Raw genomic sequence first — 16,398 nt, forward strand, 5'->3', positions numbered from 1 at the left:
ATTACAACCAAAAGCAATACAATATCTTAAGGTGGGGAGGAGGCTCACATATACACAACCATAACAATAGATAAAATAGCTAAATAAAGTATTGAAAGACAAAGTTGCACTTCAATATTGAACATGTAGGCAGAAGTCTAGTTGTACATTACTTAACTGACAATCAGGTTAGAACTAGGGATGTCCGATAATGGCTTTTTTGCCGATATCCGATATTCCGATATTGTCCAACTCTTAATTATCGATACCGATATCAACCAATACCGATATATACAGTCGTGGAATTAACACATTATTATGCCTAATTTGGACAACCAGGTATGGTGAAGGTATGGTCCTTTTTAAAAAAAAATTATAAAATAAAATAAGATGAATAAATTAAAAACATTTTCTTGAATAAAAAAGAAAGTAAAACAATATAAAAACAGTTACCCAGTACGTAGAAACTAGTAATTAATGAAAATGAGTAAAATTAACTGTTAAAGGTTAGTACTATTAGTGGACCAGCAGCACGCACAATCATGTGTGCTTACGGACTGTATCCCTGCAGACTGTATTGATATATATTGATATATAATGTAGGAACCAGAATATTAATAACAGAAAGAAACAACCCTTTTGTGTGAATGAGTGTGAATGGGGGAGGGAGGTTTTTTGGGTAGGTGCACTAATTGTAAGTGTATCTTGTGTTTTTTATGTTGATTTAATAAAAAAATTAAAAAAAATTAAAAAAACGATACGGATAATAAAAAAAACGATACCGATAATTTCCGATATCACATTTTAAAGCATTTATCGGCCGATAATATCGGACATCTCTAGTTACAAGTTTCTTAAACAAAAGTGCAAAGTAACAATATAAACACTACAGTTTAAACAGATGTATTAACAGATCATATGCAAAACAAAATTAAGTTTGGCAGATTCGGAGTGAGGAACACCAACATGACATGACAACATGACAGCACTTTTTAAAAAAAATGCTAGTTTTATAACAGTATTAAATGGCAGCATGTCTTTGGCGATGTATTTAACCACACTTCCTGTAAGTGCACGTCATTTTGCACTGTTTTGTTTACACTGACCTGGCTTGTTCACCAAACATGAAGTGAGTGTGGACTGTCGAGTGGTTGAGTTTCAAGTGGGCGTGCATGTTTATTGTAGTCGCGCACATTAGGCAAACTGGCTTCTCTGTGTTGATAGGCTCATCTTGTTCCAAAAGGTTTTAACTGAAATATTCCCACATTGGTGCGGTGGGATTTGGTTTTGTGATCATTTTGTCCATGTTAGCTGCTACATGCTAACTAGTTGCACTGTGTGATGCTAACGGGCCAGCATACTTGCCAACCTTGAGACCTCCGAATTTCAGTGTTCATTTATTTCACATAACACTCCTCTCTACTACTTGCCGTAGTTTTGAAGCAATGCATGATGGGAATCCGGATGTTGTGTGTCAGTGTATTAACGTGCCGGCTGGAATAAACATACACTGAGCAATAGCTCCGTGCCTGCCTACTTTATGGGTTATAGATAAACCTATGGATAACGGAGACATATATAATAGTCTCCTTCTTGTTGTGTGTGCAGTTGCGCACTGAGTTCCAAAAGCCGTAGATGTTATGACGTGACTGGGCCGGCACGCTGTTTATATGGAGGAAAAGTGGACGTGACGACAGACTGTCCTCACTCAGGTCCGGCTGGAAATCGGGAGAAATTCGGGAGAATGGTTGTCCCGGGAGATTTTCGGGAGAGGCACTGATATTCGGGAGTCTCCCGGAAAATTCGGGAGGGTTGGCAAGTATGCGGGCCAGCGCCCTGCGCCGCTGCACAAAGAGTCAAAAACACATAATGTGAACATGATAATTCACCCCCTTCTTTTTATACTTTTTATATGCTATGTACAAACTCACACGAAAAACGTGAATGCTCTTGATGCATGCACATGGCAATTTATCGACGCTGGGAAACTTACCGACTATAATTGTCGGTTAATTGACTTATCGAATATCAGCCCAGGCCTAGGTGATACGACTTGTAACCACCATGTTTTTGCACTTTACTTCTGCTATCCATCCGGTTTTGGCATAGATTGCATAGCTGTATTTAGCTTCTTGGCATTGCAGCTGGTCAGAAATCCACCAGTTGCTAGAAGTGATCTTAGGTGGATGTCAGGCCTTAGTGGCCTGCAGCTGGCCTGGATTACATGCACAGGATATACACCCCATGTTCTTTTGCATTCTCAGAGCTGTTGGGCTGCTCAGCTGTTAGGTAGCTGTAATGTTACTTCCTGTGAAGATTTACAGGATTTAGGATATTCCTCACTTGACAGTGAATGTGCAACTGAAGACCTGCAGGAAAAGATGGATTAAAACATCCATCCACCAATCCATCTTCTACCGCTTATCATATCGTTGGTTAAAGTAACTTTATGTATTTGTGTAAAGTAACTCTTCTACTCCCGAACTGTTGCACACGGAATGATGAACATTGGTCAACCTTATCACCTCCACTGTGTTGCCTGTGCTATTATATTTCCAACAAATACACCACATGGTAGCGCTACTATTAGACCCCAAAATCTGATCTCTTAAGTATCAGTAGAGTGGAAAAACAAGTTGCCTCTATATTGAAGCTAATATCATATATGTCTGATTTAGGAAACCAAAATACTTCCAAAGTTTGCGAATAAGTAGACATGATCAAAATAGTGTCAATCTCACAGAGATTCCACAGCCATTTTAAGGGATAATGAGGAAGCCAGTCACGTGATGTATGACGTAGCGTTAGGAACCAAAGAGCCCTTCCCTATCAACAACAATGCTTATGAAGTAGACTTTGTGAGCGCCAACAACTATTACTTTTGGAAAAATTATGATTCAGAATGTTATATTTTTGACCCCGATCACAAAGAGGATGAGCAAAAAGTTTTAGAAGCCGAGTGATGGATGCAGTTTTATTGTGACACTAGCATCCACAGCATTGCTCGGTGGTAAACATACAAACATACAAACTGACAATAACAAACCAGAATAAAACAAACACTTACTGTAATATTTCCACTCTCGTCCCGACGGGACACTCACATAATTCCGTTTAGATGAAGATTCAATCGCAATCCTCACAAAGGGTTAAAAAAAAGTTCCTGCAAGAAGCGTCTTGTGGGGTCTATTTCGCCATCTCGGGGAATGTCAAAGTCGACCAGCCTGTCAGACCATGGCCACATTTGCCTACTACTATTAGGTGAGAGCTGCATGAATTATAATGTAGAACTTACTTTTAGCAAGTTTTAGATGAAGCAGAAGCAGCCGTCAGCTCAGTGTGTCAACTACAGTAGCGTAAACTAGCATTAGCTCACTGCTATAAATAAGCCGCTAAAATAGTCCGTCTTTGTTGGCGCTTATAGCAATATAACTTATATTTGGTTAATTTTCAGGTCACGACATGTAAATGGAATATTGTTGGCAGTTTCTGGATTTTTTTAGAGAGGTATAATGAGCGCAACAGAGGACCCTCAATCTGTTGAATCAATTGTTAGCTATTAATTTACGATTTTGAATGCGTAAAAAAAATCCAAGCATATGTGTCCTTGTCTTACATAAGGATTGTGAATGATAAACGCCACTTCTCTTTCCAATTTTTGCGTATTCCCAGTATGACTGATTTGATAACATTGTCAGAGTGCAGAAGCGTTACTACTGTGATGTCCATCTCCGAAAATAGCCAGAGGTATTCAGAGCGCAATATTCAAAATGGCTGACTGATTTTGTGGCATTTTGTCATGTTTAAACAGTGTTTTCACATACTTTGTGGATTGTAATACAATTGAGTTTGAGTTTATTTCGAACATGCAAGCATACAACATGATACATCACAATTTCCAGTTTCTCTTTTCAACATGTTCGAAAAGGAGTAGGAAGAAGCAGAGCTTATTTAATCCTACCCCTTTTCTTTACATATCAGTTGCTATAACTTTTTGTTCACTTCCTGTTCACAATTTATTCACAATAAACTCCATAAGTAATCACAATAAAAATAAATAAATAAATAATAGTAATAATTTAATAATAATAATTGGTGAAGTAAGTCATATGTCATATGATGAGATAAGTAAGATTACTTTAAGAATGAATGAATGGATGGATGAAATAAATTGAGAATGTTTGTCATGGTTCTTGTTCATTGTACTTTGTAAACACTTTAAGTTTGAAAAGTTTCTTGAAGTGGATCATATTAGTACATTGTTTGATTGCTTTGCTTAATCCATTCCATAATTTCATTCCACATACTGATATACTGAAGGTCTTAAGTGTTGTACGTTCATACAAATGTTTTAAATTACGTTTTTCTCTAAGATTATATTTCTCCTCTTTTTTTGAGAAGAATTGTTGTATATTCTTGGGTAGCAGGTTATAGTTTGCTTTGTGCATAATTTTAGCTGTTTGCAAATTCACTATGTCATGGATAATTGGATATGGTTTAATCATGGATACAATGAAACACATATAAGCATATAAAGTCAACTTGTTTCTCCACTCTACTGGTACTTTAAGTTGGATTGAGAGTATTGCTTTCTACCAAATACTCACTTTAACTTTATGGTGCTTATAAATTGGTACACACTTGGTAGACACAAATTTGGTGCACAATTTTAGGGGACTGACAAGCACACGTAGGTGAAATTTGAGCAAGATTAGTAAAAAAAAACATCTTTGCAGGGGCAGGTAACTAAGTCATTCACCATTTGTCTTATGATTATAGAACTTTGAAGGTATATTTTTTTACATGCTCGAAACCCATGTCCACGTTTATTAAGCCGAGCTCAGTGTAGTTGACGATTGGTTTTGTGTATGATCAAGTTAATCATTGGATGTTGAATTACTTCCCAGGAATTTTCCATTTTTACTTTTTATACAACGAGCTTAATCCTGTCTATCCAAATAAGACATTCATACAGGTTCAATTTACATGACTGTGAGGTGTGAAGGGCAGCTGCATCTTATATTTGTCATCCACTTGAACCCCCTTGGAGCTAATAATGCCCATGTGGTGGGTAGCTGCTTCCTTTGACTCTTTGCTTCCTGCCTTAAAACTGGGGGTGCTGACTAGGCGGAAGTTAAGGACAAATCCGACTGACCCTGTGATACAGCCTGTAAAGTTCATGTCCTCTTATTATTGGTCAATAGATCATGAATTTACATTGTTAATGCATGAGATATAGTGGAGAAAATACGCTTAATTCATCAAGAAAAACATGACTTGGTACTTGTTGGAGAAACCCTTGTTGGCAAGCACAGAAGTCAGACGTTTCTTCTAGTTGGTCACCAGGGTTGCACACATCTCAGGAGGAATTTTGATCAGAGAAACGGCCACAAAGCAGATTGTTTCCACCTCCATTTTTGACAACAGGATGATGTTATTAGGCTCTGCGTCCAAATACTGTAACACCAGTGATGCAAAAAAACTACATTTTGGTCACAGCTGACCAGGGATAGGTACTGAATCCAGTGCTTTTATAGATAGTGACTAATATCAGTCGGTACTGCCAAATAATACCGACTGATATCCATATGTTTTGTTGCACGTGACTTCAGGTCCAATTGCAGACTCGGCACTGACTCAAGTAGTTGGTTGGTGCATGCATATAATCAGGTTTCATCAAACATAAATTAATTTTTTTACCCTAGGGTAAACTGGGTAACACATGGCACACTGACAAAGCTTAACCTATTGTTACTATAACAATCTACAAGGTTAATATAGCTGGCTTCTCTTTCTTCCCCTCCATTTATCTGCTTTCTTTTGTATTTCAAGTTATCATTACATATATGTAAGGCTGCAGCTAACGATTATTTTTCTATCGATTAATCTATAGATTATTTTTTTCTATTAATTGGTTAATCTATAGATTATTTTTTTCGATTAATCTATAGATTATTTTTCCTTTTACTGATTATTTTTTTATTTAAAATGAAGATGAAAAAATAAATGTAGGCCAGTTTTTTAAAAAGGCATGGCTTTTATTTACAAAAAAAAGAAGTATGGCCACTCAGTCAACATTGACAACAACATGACAAAATATTTTGTAACAATGTAAACATTTAAAACTTTTAACATTTAACAAAATTAAAAGTAGCTTATTTGCTTTTTAATGTGCAAATATAAAAGTAAACATCCAGTGCAAATCTTAATATTCTGCAATAGTATAAGCATTTCAAAAGTAAAAGTATTGCTTATTTTGCTTTAAAATATGCAAAAATAAAGATAAACATCCAATACAAAAAAGTGCCAATCTAAATATTCTGGAGCACTGTAAACATTAAGTATTGCTTTTAAAATGTGCAAAATAAACATCCAGTCCAACACAGTACACAATAACCAATTCTACTCATTCCAGTGAGTGACTAACAGTTGTAATGAAGAAAGGTTAGCATGTCTACATGCTCTGGTTCTTTTCTCGTTTACAATATTCCCAGCAGCTGAAAATAGGCGCTCAGAAGGGGTCGATGTGGCTGGAACTTGGAGGTAATTACCCTTCACCTCAAGCCAGGACTGCGAGTGAGCTGAGCTGCAGTTTAAGTTTCTATAAGGTTAACGGGCTCATAGTGATGTTACTAGTAGTTGACTGGGAGGTGTTTATTATCATTTGGGGAGAGTCCGCAGCCTGATGCTCACCTGCTAAACACCTATCTGCTCCACGCTGAAGCGCTGACTACATGCGCTCTGAATACGCACTGCTGATTGGCTGGTAACGTTTTGAATACGCACTGCTGATTGACTGATAGCGCTTTCTGTGTACCAATCAGATGGTTGTGTGGGTGGGACAATGCTGCGTGCTGAGACAAAAGCAGAAGGAGCAAAGCAGCTTGTTAAGACTTTAGCTTTAGCTTAGAAACTCGTTCGGTACACCCCCGTACCGAACCGAAAGCCCCGTACCGAAACGGTTCAATACAAAACACGTACCGTTACACCCCTAGCAGATACAAATGACACATTCATGTTTTTGTGTAATGATGTCATCGTCGACGCTGAAACGACGCGTCGACGTAGTCGACGTCATCGGTTACGTAAATACGTCGACGCCGTTTTTGTGCGTCGACGCGTCGCATAATGACGTCACACTACCGTCATGGCGAAGCGCAAAGCAGACGATCAAAGAAGACGATGCGAGCGGTGCGAGCGAGGGGGGAAAAGTATGCCAAAAGTGGTCAAAAGTGTGGGAGTATTTCAATAAACGGCCTAATAATGTTGTTGTATGCACACTGTGTCGAGCGGAAATGGCCTATCATAGCAGCACAACGGCTATGAACGAACATTTGAAAAGAAAACCATCAACTAGTCATTCGTCCGCGCGAGCATACGTTGTCATCATTACACAAAAACATGAATGTGTCATTTGTATCTGCTAGGGGTGTAACGGTACGTGTTTTGTATTGAACCGTTTCGGTACGGGGCTTTCGGTTCGGTACGGGGGTGTACCGAACGAGTTCTAAGCTAAAGCTAAAGTCTTAACAAGCTGCTTTGCTCCGTCTGCCTCTGTCTCAGCACGCAGCATTGTCCCACCCACACAACCATCTGATTGGTACACACGCAGCATTGTCCCACCCACACAACCATCTGATTGGTACACACGAAGCATTATCAGCCAATCAGCAGTGCGTATTCAGAGCGCATGTAGTCAGCGCTTCAGCGTGGAGCAGATAGGTGTTTAGCAGGTGAGCATCAGGCAGCGGACTGAATGATAATAAACACCTCCCAGTCAACTACTAGTAACATCACTATGAGCCCGTTGACCTTCTAGAAACTTAAACTGTAGCTCAGCTCACTCGCAATCCTGGCTTGAGGTGAAGGCTAATTAGCTCTCAGTTCCAGCCACATCGACCCCTTCTGAGCGCCTATTTTCAGCTGCTGGGAATATTGTAAACAAGAAAAGAACCAAAGCAAGTAGACATGCTAACCTTTCTTCATTACAACTGTTAGACACTCACTGGAATGAGTAGAATTGGTTATTGTGTACTGTGTTGGACTGGATGTTTTTTTTGCACATTTTAAAAGCAATACTTAATGTTTACAGTGCTCCAGAATATTTAGATTGGCACTTTTTTGTATTGGATGTTTATCTTTATTTTTGCACATTTTAGCAAATAAGCAATACTTTCACTTTTGTTAAAATGTTTACACTGTTGTTACAGAATATTTCGTTTTACACTTTTTTGTATTGGATGTTTATCTTTAGTTTTGCACATTTTAAAGCAAAATAAGCAACTTACTTTTGAAATGCTTATACTATTGCAGAATATTAAGATTTGCACTGGATGTTGACTTTTATATTTGCACATTAAAAAGCAAATAAGCTACTTTTAATTTTGTTAAATGTTAAAAGTTTTAAATGTTTACATTGTTACAGAATATTTAGTCATGTTGTTGTCAATGTTGACTGAGTGGCCATACTTCTTTTTTTTTGTAAATAAAAGCCATGCCTTTTGAAAAAACGGGCCTACATTTATTTTTTTATCTTCATTTTGAATAAAAAAATAATCGGTAAAAGGAAAAATAATCTATAGATTAATCGAAAAAATAATCTATAGATTAACCGATTAATCGAAAAAATAATCTATAGATTAATCGATAGAAAAATAATCGTTAGCTGCAGCCTTAAATGATGACAACGTATGCTCACGCGGACGATTGACTAGTTGATGGTTTTCTTTTCAAATGTTCGTTCATAGCCGTTGTGCTGCTATGATAGGCCATTTCCGCTCGACACAGTGTGCATACAACAACATTATTAGGCCGTGTATTGAAACACTCCCACACTTTTTACCACTTTTGGCGTGCTTTTTCCCCCCTCGCTCGCACAGTCTGCTTTGCGCTCCGCCATGACGGTAGTGTGACGTAAATATGCGACGCATCGACGCACAAAAACGGCGTCTACGTATTTACGTAACCGATGACGTCGACTACGTCGACGCGTCGTTTCAGCCTTACATATATGTATTGTTGCATTTGAACAACTGTATTGTTGATAATAGAAGTAAATTATTGGTATTATTCATTATCATAGTGCTATTTCTATTGGTATTTGTACTGCTCCATTTGTAGTGTAAAAATGCTCATTGTCATTTTTGTATTATTATTTATTTCACTAACTGCTTCTCCTTACCATCATATTTGTACATAACCTATTTGCTGATGTTGCTCTATTGTTGTTGTTGTTATTGTTGTGTTTGCTGTTGTTGTTTTTGTCTCTCTGTCTTATCCCCCTCTTGTCCCCCCAATTTCCCCCTCTGTCTTCCTATTTTTCTTTTTCTACCCCCTCCTGCTCCGGCCCGGCTGCACCAAATGATAATATAAATACATTTAATAAAGTCAAATACAAATAAGGCAACAAGAGAAGTATCCTACACTTCTCTTTTGTAAAGTAAATGTGTACAGCCAATATGGGCATCTACATCAACAATATGATTTGCCTGAGAAGCTGGACAAGACACACAAAAATAAAACAGGCCTATTGGAAGCGGACTGCCTTTAGTTAATGCTGCAATGTTCCATGTCAACAAAACAAGCTTGCCTGATAGAAAGTAAGGTTCCATTTTTCAAAATGCTCTAGCTCTATGCTTGTATACCATATGAATGCTACTGATTAGCATCACAGATAAGATACACATTACAATCGCACAGCTATGTCTTGAATACTCATGGCGGGTTGGATTTATGTTTCATGTGCCTGTGTTTTTGGTATTATTTCCTTTCCAGCACTCTTATTTATTGTTCTTCTTCCTGTCTGTCCATGTTCTCAGCCACTTTTACCCCCGGCTCAAGAACACCTGCTCTTGATTAGTGATTAAGTGGCTCACCTGTCCTTTATCACCAATCAGGAGGGTTTATCTACCAATGTTGCCTTCCATGTTGGTTCGCTGTGGTATATTCGTGGTGCCCTTTTTGTGTTTTACCGTGCTTTGCCTTGTTTTTGCCCACCCGTGAGCTACTGCCAGACCTTTTACTTGCCTGTCACTTGCCGTCTTTGCATCTTGGGTTCATGCCAATAGCCAGCATGCGACACTGTGATAAGCTATTGTGTAATAAGTGCAATACTTACATTTTAAACACTTTGTAGGGCTCAACAAAAGACAAGACTGGCCCATTCAACTTAATGGCAAAGGCACACCTGTCAGTGGTGTACTGTAAAACGCATTTAATTTTTGTCTCAATGTTGGATCGTAGCATGTGGAGGATAACATTTTCCCCTCTGCTCTCTTGCAGCCTCGGCAAGTTGTCCAGAAAAAACCTGTAAAGGTAAGGATCATCCCAATGATGATATATGTTACACACCTACAATAACTTTATCCTGGAATCCTCATCATATTATATACAGTGGAACACCTTATGTCAACTTAAGCATTCACTTTTTTAGTAATAATTGCAAACAATGGAAATATACAATTGATATCATCACATGATTTGTTGATCCATCCAGTTGACTCAAATGAACAATATATTGAATGCATGTGTAAGCCATTATCTGTATCCATTTGCAGAAAAACAAAAAGCAATTTCTTCAAGTCAGTGAAGTAAAAACCTCATGTTCCTCCACTCATGTGCACGTGCAACATATAATTGTGAGTAATGCTTTGCATTCTCTCTGTGTGCGCCCTTCATCAAAGGGAAAATGGAAGTAGAATGGTATAGAGTGAGCGAAACATGACACAGGACCCCCACCCCCGCCATGCCCTCACTGTCCAAGAATCCACCAACCTCCCTGTTTTTGCTGGTACAGAGCACGTTTGCGTCGCTCGCCTCTGATTTGTGGCTGTGTGGGAACACGGTCTGAAGTAGATGGGAGGTGCTGTGAGGCCCTGAGAGCTGCTAACCATAAAAATGTCATTTAGCACACCCACTCTGATAGGCTGCTTTATCTCAGCCCGACAACACCAGTCTGAACAACAACTCAAGCCCTTTTCATTCCAACCTCCAAGATGGAGTCGGTTTGGGTCTTACTCTGGTATGACGTGATTCCCAAAAAGAATTGTATTCCACCTTGGAAAAACTGATGGACGAGTACAAAATTATAGTAGGATAAATAGTAGATACTTTTAGATAAAGTACAAATTAGCAAATTACTTGTGACAATATAACCAAACATATGTTTTATGATATACAGTATATGTGAGATAGGTAGTCACCTGAAATGGTTTTCACTTCACAGGTGTGCTTGAAGCTCATTGAGAGAATGCCAGGAGTGTGCAAAGCAGTAATCAGAGCAAAGGGTGGCTATTTTGAAGAAACTAGAATACAAAACATGTTCTCAGTCATTTCACCTTTTTTTGTTAAGTAAATAACTCCACATGTGTTCATTCATAGTTTTGATGCCTTCATTGACAATCTACAATGTAAATAATCAGGAAAATAAAGAAAACACATTGAATGAAAAAGTGTCGTGTCCAAACTTTTGGCCTGTACTGTGTGTGTGTGTGTGTGTGTGTGTATATATATATATATATATATATATATATATATATATATATATATATATATATATATATATATATATATATATATATATATATATATATATATATATATATATATATATATATATATACTACCGTTCAAAAGTTTGGGGTCACCCAAACAATTTTGTGGAATAGCCTTCATTTCTAAGAACAAGAATAGACTGTCAAGTTTCAGATGAAAGTTCTCTTTTTCTGGCCATTTTGAGCGTTTAATTGACCCCACAAATGTGATGCTCCAGAAACTCAATCTGCTCAAAGGAAGGTCAGTTTTGTAGCTTCTGTAACGAGCTAAACTGTTTTCAGATGTGTGAACATGATTGCACAAGGGTTTTCTAATCATCAATTAGCCTTCTGAGCCAATGAGCAAACACATTGTACCATTAGAACACTGGAGTGATAGTTTCTGGAAATGGGCCTCTATAGACCTATGTAGATATTGCACCAAAAACCAGACATTTGCAGCTAGAATAGTCATTTACCACATTAGCAATGTATAGAGTGTATTTCTTTAAAGTTAAGACTAGTTTAAAGTTATCTTCATTGAAAAGTACAGTGCTTTTCCTTCAAAAATAAGGACATTTCAATGTGACCCCAAACTTTTGAACGGTAGTGTATATATATATATATAGTATATATGTTTGGTTATATTGTGTATATATGTATGTATATATATATATATATATATATATATATATATATACAAACCCCGTTTCCATATGAGTTGGGAAATTGTGTTAGATGTAAATATAAACGGAATACAATGATTTGCTAATAATTTTCAACCCATATTCAGTTGAATATGCTACAAAGACAACATATTTGATGTTCAAACTGATAAACACTTTTTTTTGTTGCAAATAATCATTAACTTTAGAATTTGATGCCAGCAACACGTGACAAAGAAGTTGGGAAAGGTGGCAATACATACTGATAAAGTTGAGGAATGCTCATCAAACACTTATTTGGAACATCCCACAGGTGAACAGGCAAATTGGGAACAGGTGGGTGCCATGATTGGGTATAAAAGTAGATTCCATGAAATGCTCAGTCATTCACAAACAAGGATGGGGCGAGGGTCACCACTTTGTCAACAAATGCGTGAGCAAATTGTTGACCAGTTTAAGAAAAACCTTTCTCAACCAGCTATTGCAAGGAATTTAGGGATTTCACCATCTACGGTCCGTAATATCATCAAAGGGTTCAGAGAATCTGGAGAAATCACTGCACGAAAGCAGCTAAGCCTGTGACCTTCGATCCCTCAGGCTGTACTGCATCAACAAGCGACATCAGTGTGTAAAGGATATCACCACATGGGCTCAGGAACACTTCAGAAACCCACTGTCAGTAACTACAGTTGGTCGCTACATCTGTAAGTGCAAGTTAAAACTCTCCTATGCAAGGCGAAAACCGTTTATCAACAACACCCAGAAACGCCGTCGGCTTCGCTGGGCCTGAGCTCATCTAAGATGGACTGATACAAAGTGGAAAAGTGTTCTGTGGTCTGACGAGTCCACATTTCAAATTGTTTTTGGAAACTGTGGATGTCGTGTCTTCCGGACCAAAGAGGAAAAGAACCATCCGGATTGTTATAGGCGCAAAGTTCAAAAGCCAGCATCTGTGATGGTATGGGGGTGTATTAGTGCCCGAGACGTGGGTAACTTACACATCTGTGACGGCGCCATTAATGCTGAAAGGTACATACAGGTTTTGGAGCAACATATGTTGCCATCCAAGCAACGTTACCATGGACGCCCCTGCTTATTTCAGCAAGACAATGCCAAGCCACGTGTTACATCAACGTGGCTTCATAGTAAAAGAGTGCGGGTACTAGACTGGCCTGCCTGTAGTCCAGACCTGTCTCCCATTGAAAATGTGTGGCGCATTATGAAGCCTAAAATACCACAACTGAGACCCCCGGACTGTTGAACAACTTAAGCTGTACATCAAGCAAGAATGGGAAAGAATTCCACCTGAGAAGCTTAAAAAATGTGTCTCCTCAGTTCCCAAACGTTTACTGAGTGTTGTTAAAAGGAAAGGCCATGTAACACAGTGATGAACATGCCCTTTCCCAACTACTTTGGCACGTGTTGCAGCCATGAAATTCTAAGTTAATTATTATTTGCCAAAAAAAAAAAAGTTTATGAGTTTGAACATCAAATATATTGTCTTTGTAGTGCATTCAATTGAATATGGGTTGAAAATGATTTGCAAATCATTGTATTCCGTTTATATTTACATCTAACACAATTTCCCAACTCATATGGAAACGGGGTTTGTACAATATGAGAATATAGTACAAATTACTAAATTACTTTTGACAAGATAACCAAACGCATGTTTATGTGGCCTCGTAGTTAGATAGCTTTGTTAGTGTTTCCTGCTTCCGTATGCGTCGGCCCTTACTATAAATGTCAATGTATATTTAAAACTGTAACATTGTCCCTCAAAATCACTATATAAACTATTTTGATAGTTATATAATATTAAAGTAGAAACGAGTAAATTACTTTTGATAATACAACCAAACATATGTTGAATAAGCCCTAATGGTTAGCTTGCTTCGTTAGCTTGTCCTGCTTCGTCTTTGTTAGACTGTCACCTCCGTTGGACTCCACTGTCTAATTGCTTGAATAACATATATTGTTTTTTTTATTGCTAGGATGAAGAAGAAGAAGAGGAGGAAGAAGAAGAAGAAGAAGAGAGTCCCCAGAGGAAGATTGAGGAAGATTAAGCTTCCACACCGCAAAACCTCTACCTCATACAGTTGTCAGGTTTTTCAAAGGGAAACGACTACCTTGACCACTTTTGTTTTCATTTTACTTTTGTTTTATTTTAGTTCATGTCCAGTACTTCACTTTGTCACTGGGATGTTTCTGGTTAGAGCTCACACCATACAGATTTAGACCGTGGCTCAATTCACACACTTGCGTACTCACACTTAGTACTAGGTACAGGGTCTACACAGTATACCTATGGAAGTGTACCGGCTCAATTTGCGCATTTACTCTCAGTCTCTTGAGTGCATAAGCGCGTTGACAGTGAGAATTATAGCAAAATTACACTGAAAGGTAAAAATGTTAAGACACTTACCATCCTCAGTAGTCACCATCATAGCTACTTACTACTGTCAAAATGTACGCTCTCAGGATCTACGTACACAGTGCACACTGTATACTAGCGACAGAAGTGTTTCATAAGACACATACGGAGATACAGTTGGTCTCCTGAAAAATATTTGTCATTCAGAAGTCTTCCAGTCTACATTTCTGATAGAGCCACCCATCAAGAACAGGTAGACACATATTTCCTCAGAGCAGTATTATATAATAATTTTATTTTTCATGAACCATCACCTGAAGCCCTGATTGCTAAAGTTGTTTACTTAGGACTATAAAAAAATTTACATTTACAAACAATGCCATCCTTTATAGATTCACATAAATCGTAATGAAAATGGAGGAATAGTCCCCTTCATATTTATATAGCCTTATTCTACTTTAAAGGAAAACTGCACATTTTTGGAATTCTGCGCTTCATTCACAATCCTTATGTGAGACAAAATAAATAAAAAATCCTTTTTCTGTGCATTCTAGATTGTTAAAAACTGCTAGCAGGTGTGGTTAACGATGCAGGTAATAAGAATTATACTTAATTATCTTAAGAAAACCTCCAAAACCGCTTTAATTAAATGTCGTGACCTGCATATTAACCAAGATATAGCAACATTGTTAGTGTAAAGGCTAACACAAAGTAACTACTTTTCTGGCGTAGTGAAACGCCTTCTTCACAGCAGCTCGGGCCACTACTAAGAGGTACGCTAATGCTAGCTACGAGAGCTATGCTAGATTAGAAATCCTGCCTCTCACCTGTATAGTAGAAGGTTGTGTCAATAAGCAGAGAAGTTGGTCAACTTTGAAATTCCACACGCTACTAGTGCATCCCAGTGAGAGCGGATATTGTAGGTGAAGTTATGTTTGTATTTTGTTTAGCACTACTGATATGTGATGGTTTAGTGTTTCACTAGGCTGGATCACCTTAGCACCCAATTTCTAAAACTTTTAGCCCGTCATCCATAAATATTCTGTCTCAAAAAGATAAGGTTCTGGATCATCTTTTGTCCCTAAGTAGTCGTCATTGGCGCTCACATAGTCTCCCATGGTTAATGGTAGTTGTTGTTGACGTAAGTAGCGTTTGTTGTTATGCGCGCTGTGAAACGGAATTGACCAAAATACTATGAATATTACATGATATATTAAGCATGCTTGTTTCTACATGGTTACGGCATGTATATGAAACTTTTGGAGGGTTTTTTGAGCGAACTTTACAGACGGAATAAATAATTAGTTTGCATTGTTAGCTGTCTCCTGCTAGCAGTTTTTCACTAATTATTGATGTGCAAAATTAAAAAAAAAAAGTCCAGTTTTCTTTCAATCTCATTAAAATTGGTTAAGGATGCTTAAGCTGCTTTAACAAGATTAAACTTTAAGAGTATAATAAATAACAATAGAATACTTTTTAAAAATAATACTCAAGCAGCAGTAAAACTGTAATATATGTATTTAAAATTTGAAAAGTAGATATATATCTATACACACATATCTATACATACATACACACACACACACACACACACACACACACACACACACATATATGTATATATACATACATACTCATACATATATGAGTATATATAAGTATATACTGCATGTGTACATAATGTGTGTATATACGTCTATATGTATATGTTTATATACTGTATATGTAAGTGTGTGTGTATATATATATATATATATATATATATATATATATATATATATATATATATTTATATATATATATATATATATATATATATATATATATATATATATATATATATATATAT

General features: G+C 37.4%; 1 protein-coding gene across 1 annotated transcript in view; it reads left to right on the forward strand.

Annotated features, from left to right (window-relative positions):
* The window catches only part of hmga2 (high mobility group AT-hook 2), a 47,779-nt gene extending 31,625 nt beyond the window's left edge, over positions 1 to 16,154 (forward strand). The window contains exons 4-5 of the mRNA XM_062066958.1: positions 10,261 to 10,293; positions 14,170 to 16,154. Of these exons, the coding sequence (XP_061922942.1) occupies positions 10,261 to 10,293; positions 14,170 to 14,241 (105 nt within the window). The 3' untranslated portion in view covers positions 14,242 to 16,154. The remainder of the gene's footprint in view (positions 1 to 10,260; positions 10,294 to 14,169) is intronic.
* Positions 16,155 to 16,398: the final 244 nt, after the last annotated feature.

The sequence above is a fragment of the Entelurus aequoreus genome, linkage group LG12 (assembly GCF_033978785.1).
Source record: "Entelurus aequoreus isolate RoL-2023_Sb linkage group LG12, RoL_Eaeq_v1.1, whole genome shotgun sequence".
NCBI classification, from domain to species: Eukaryota; Metazoa; Chordata; class Actinopteri; order Syngnathiformes; family Syngnathidae; genus Entelurus; species Entelurus aequoreus.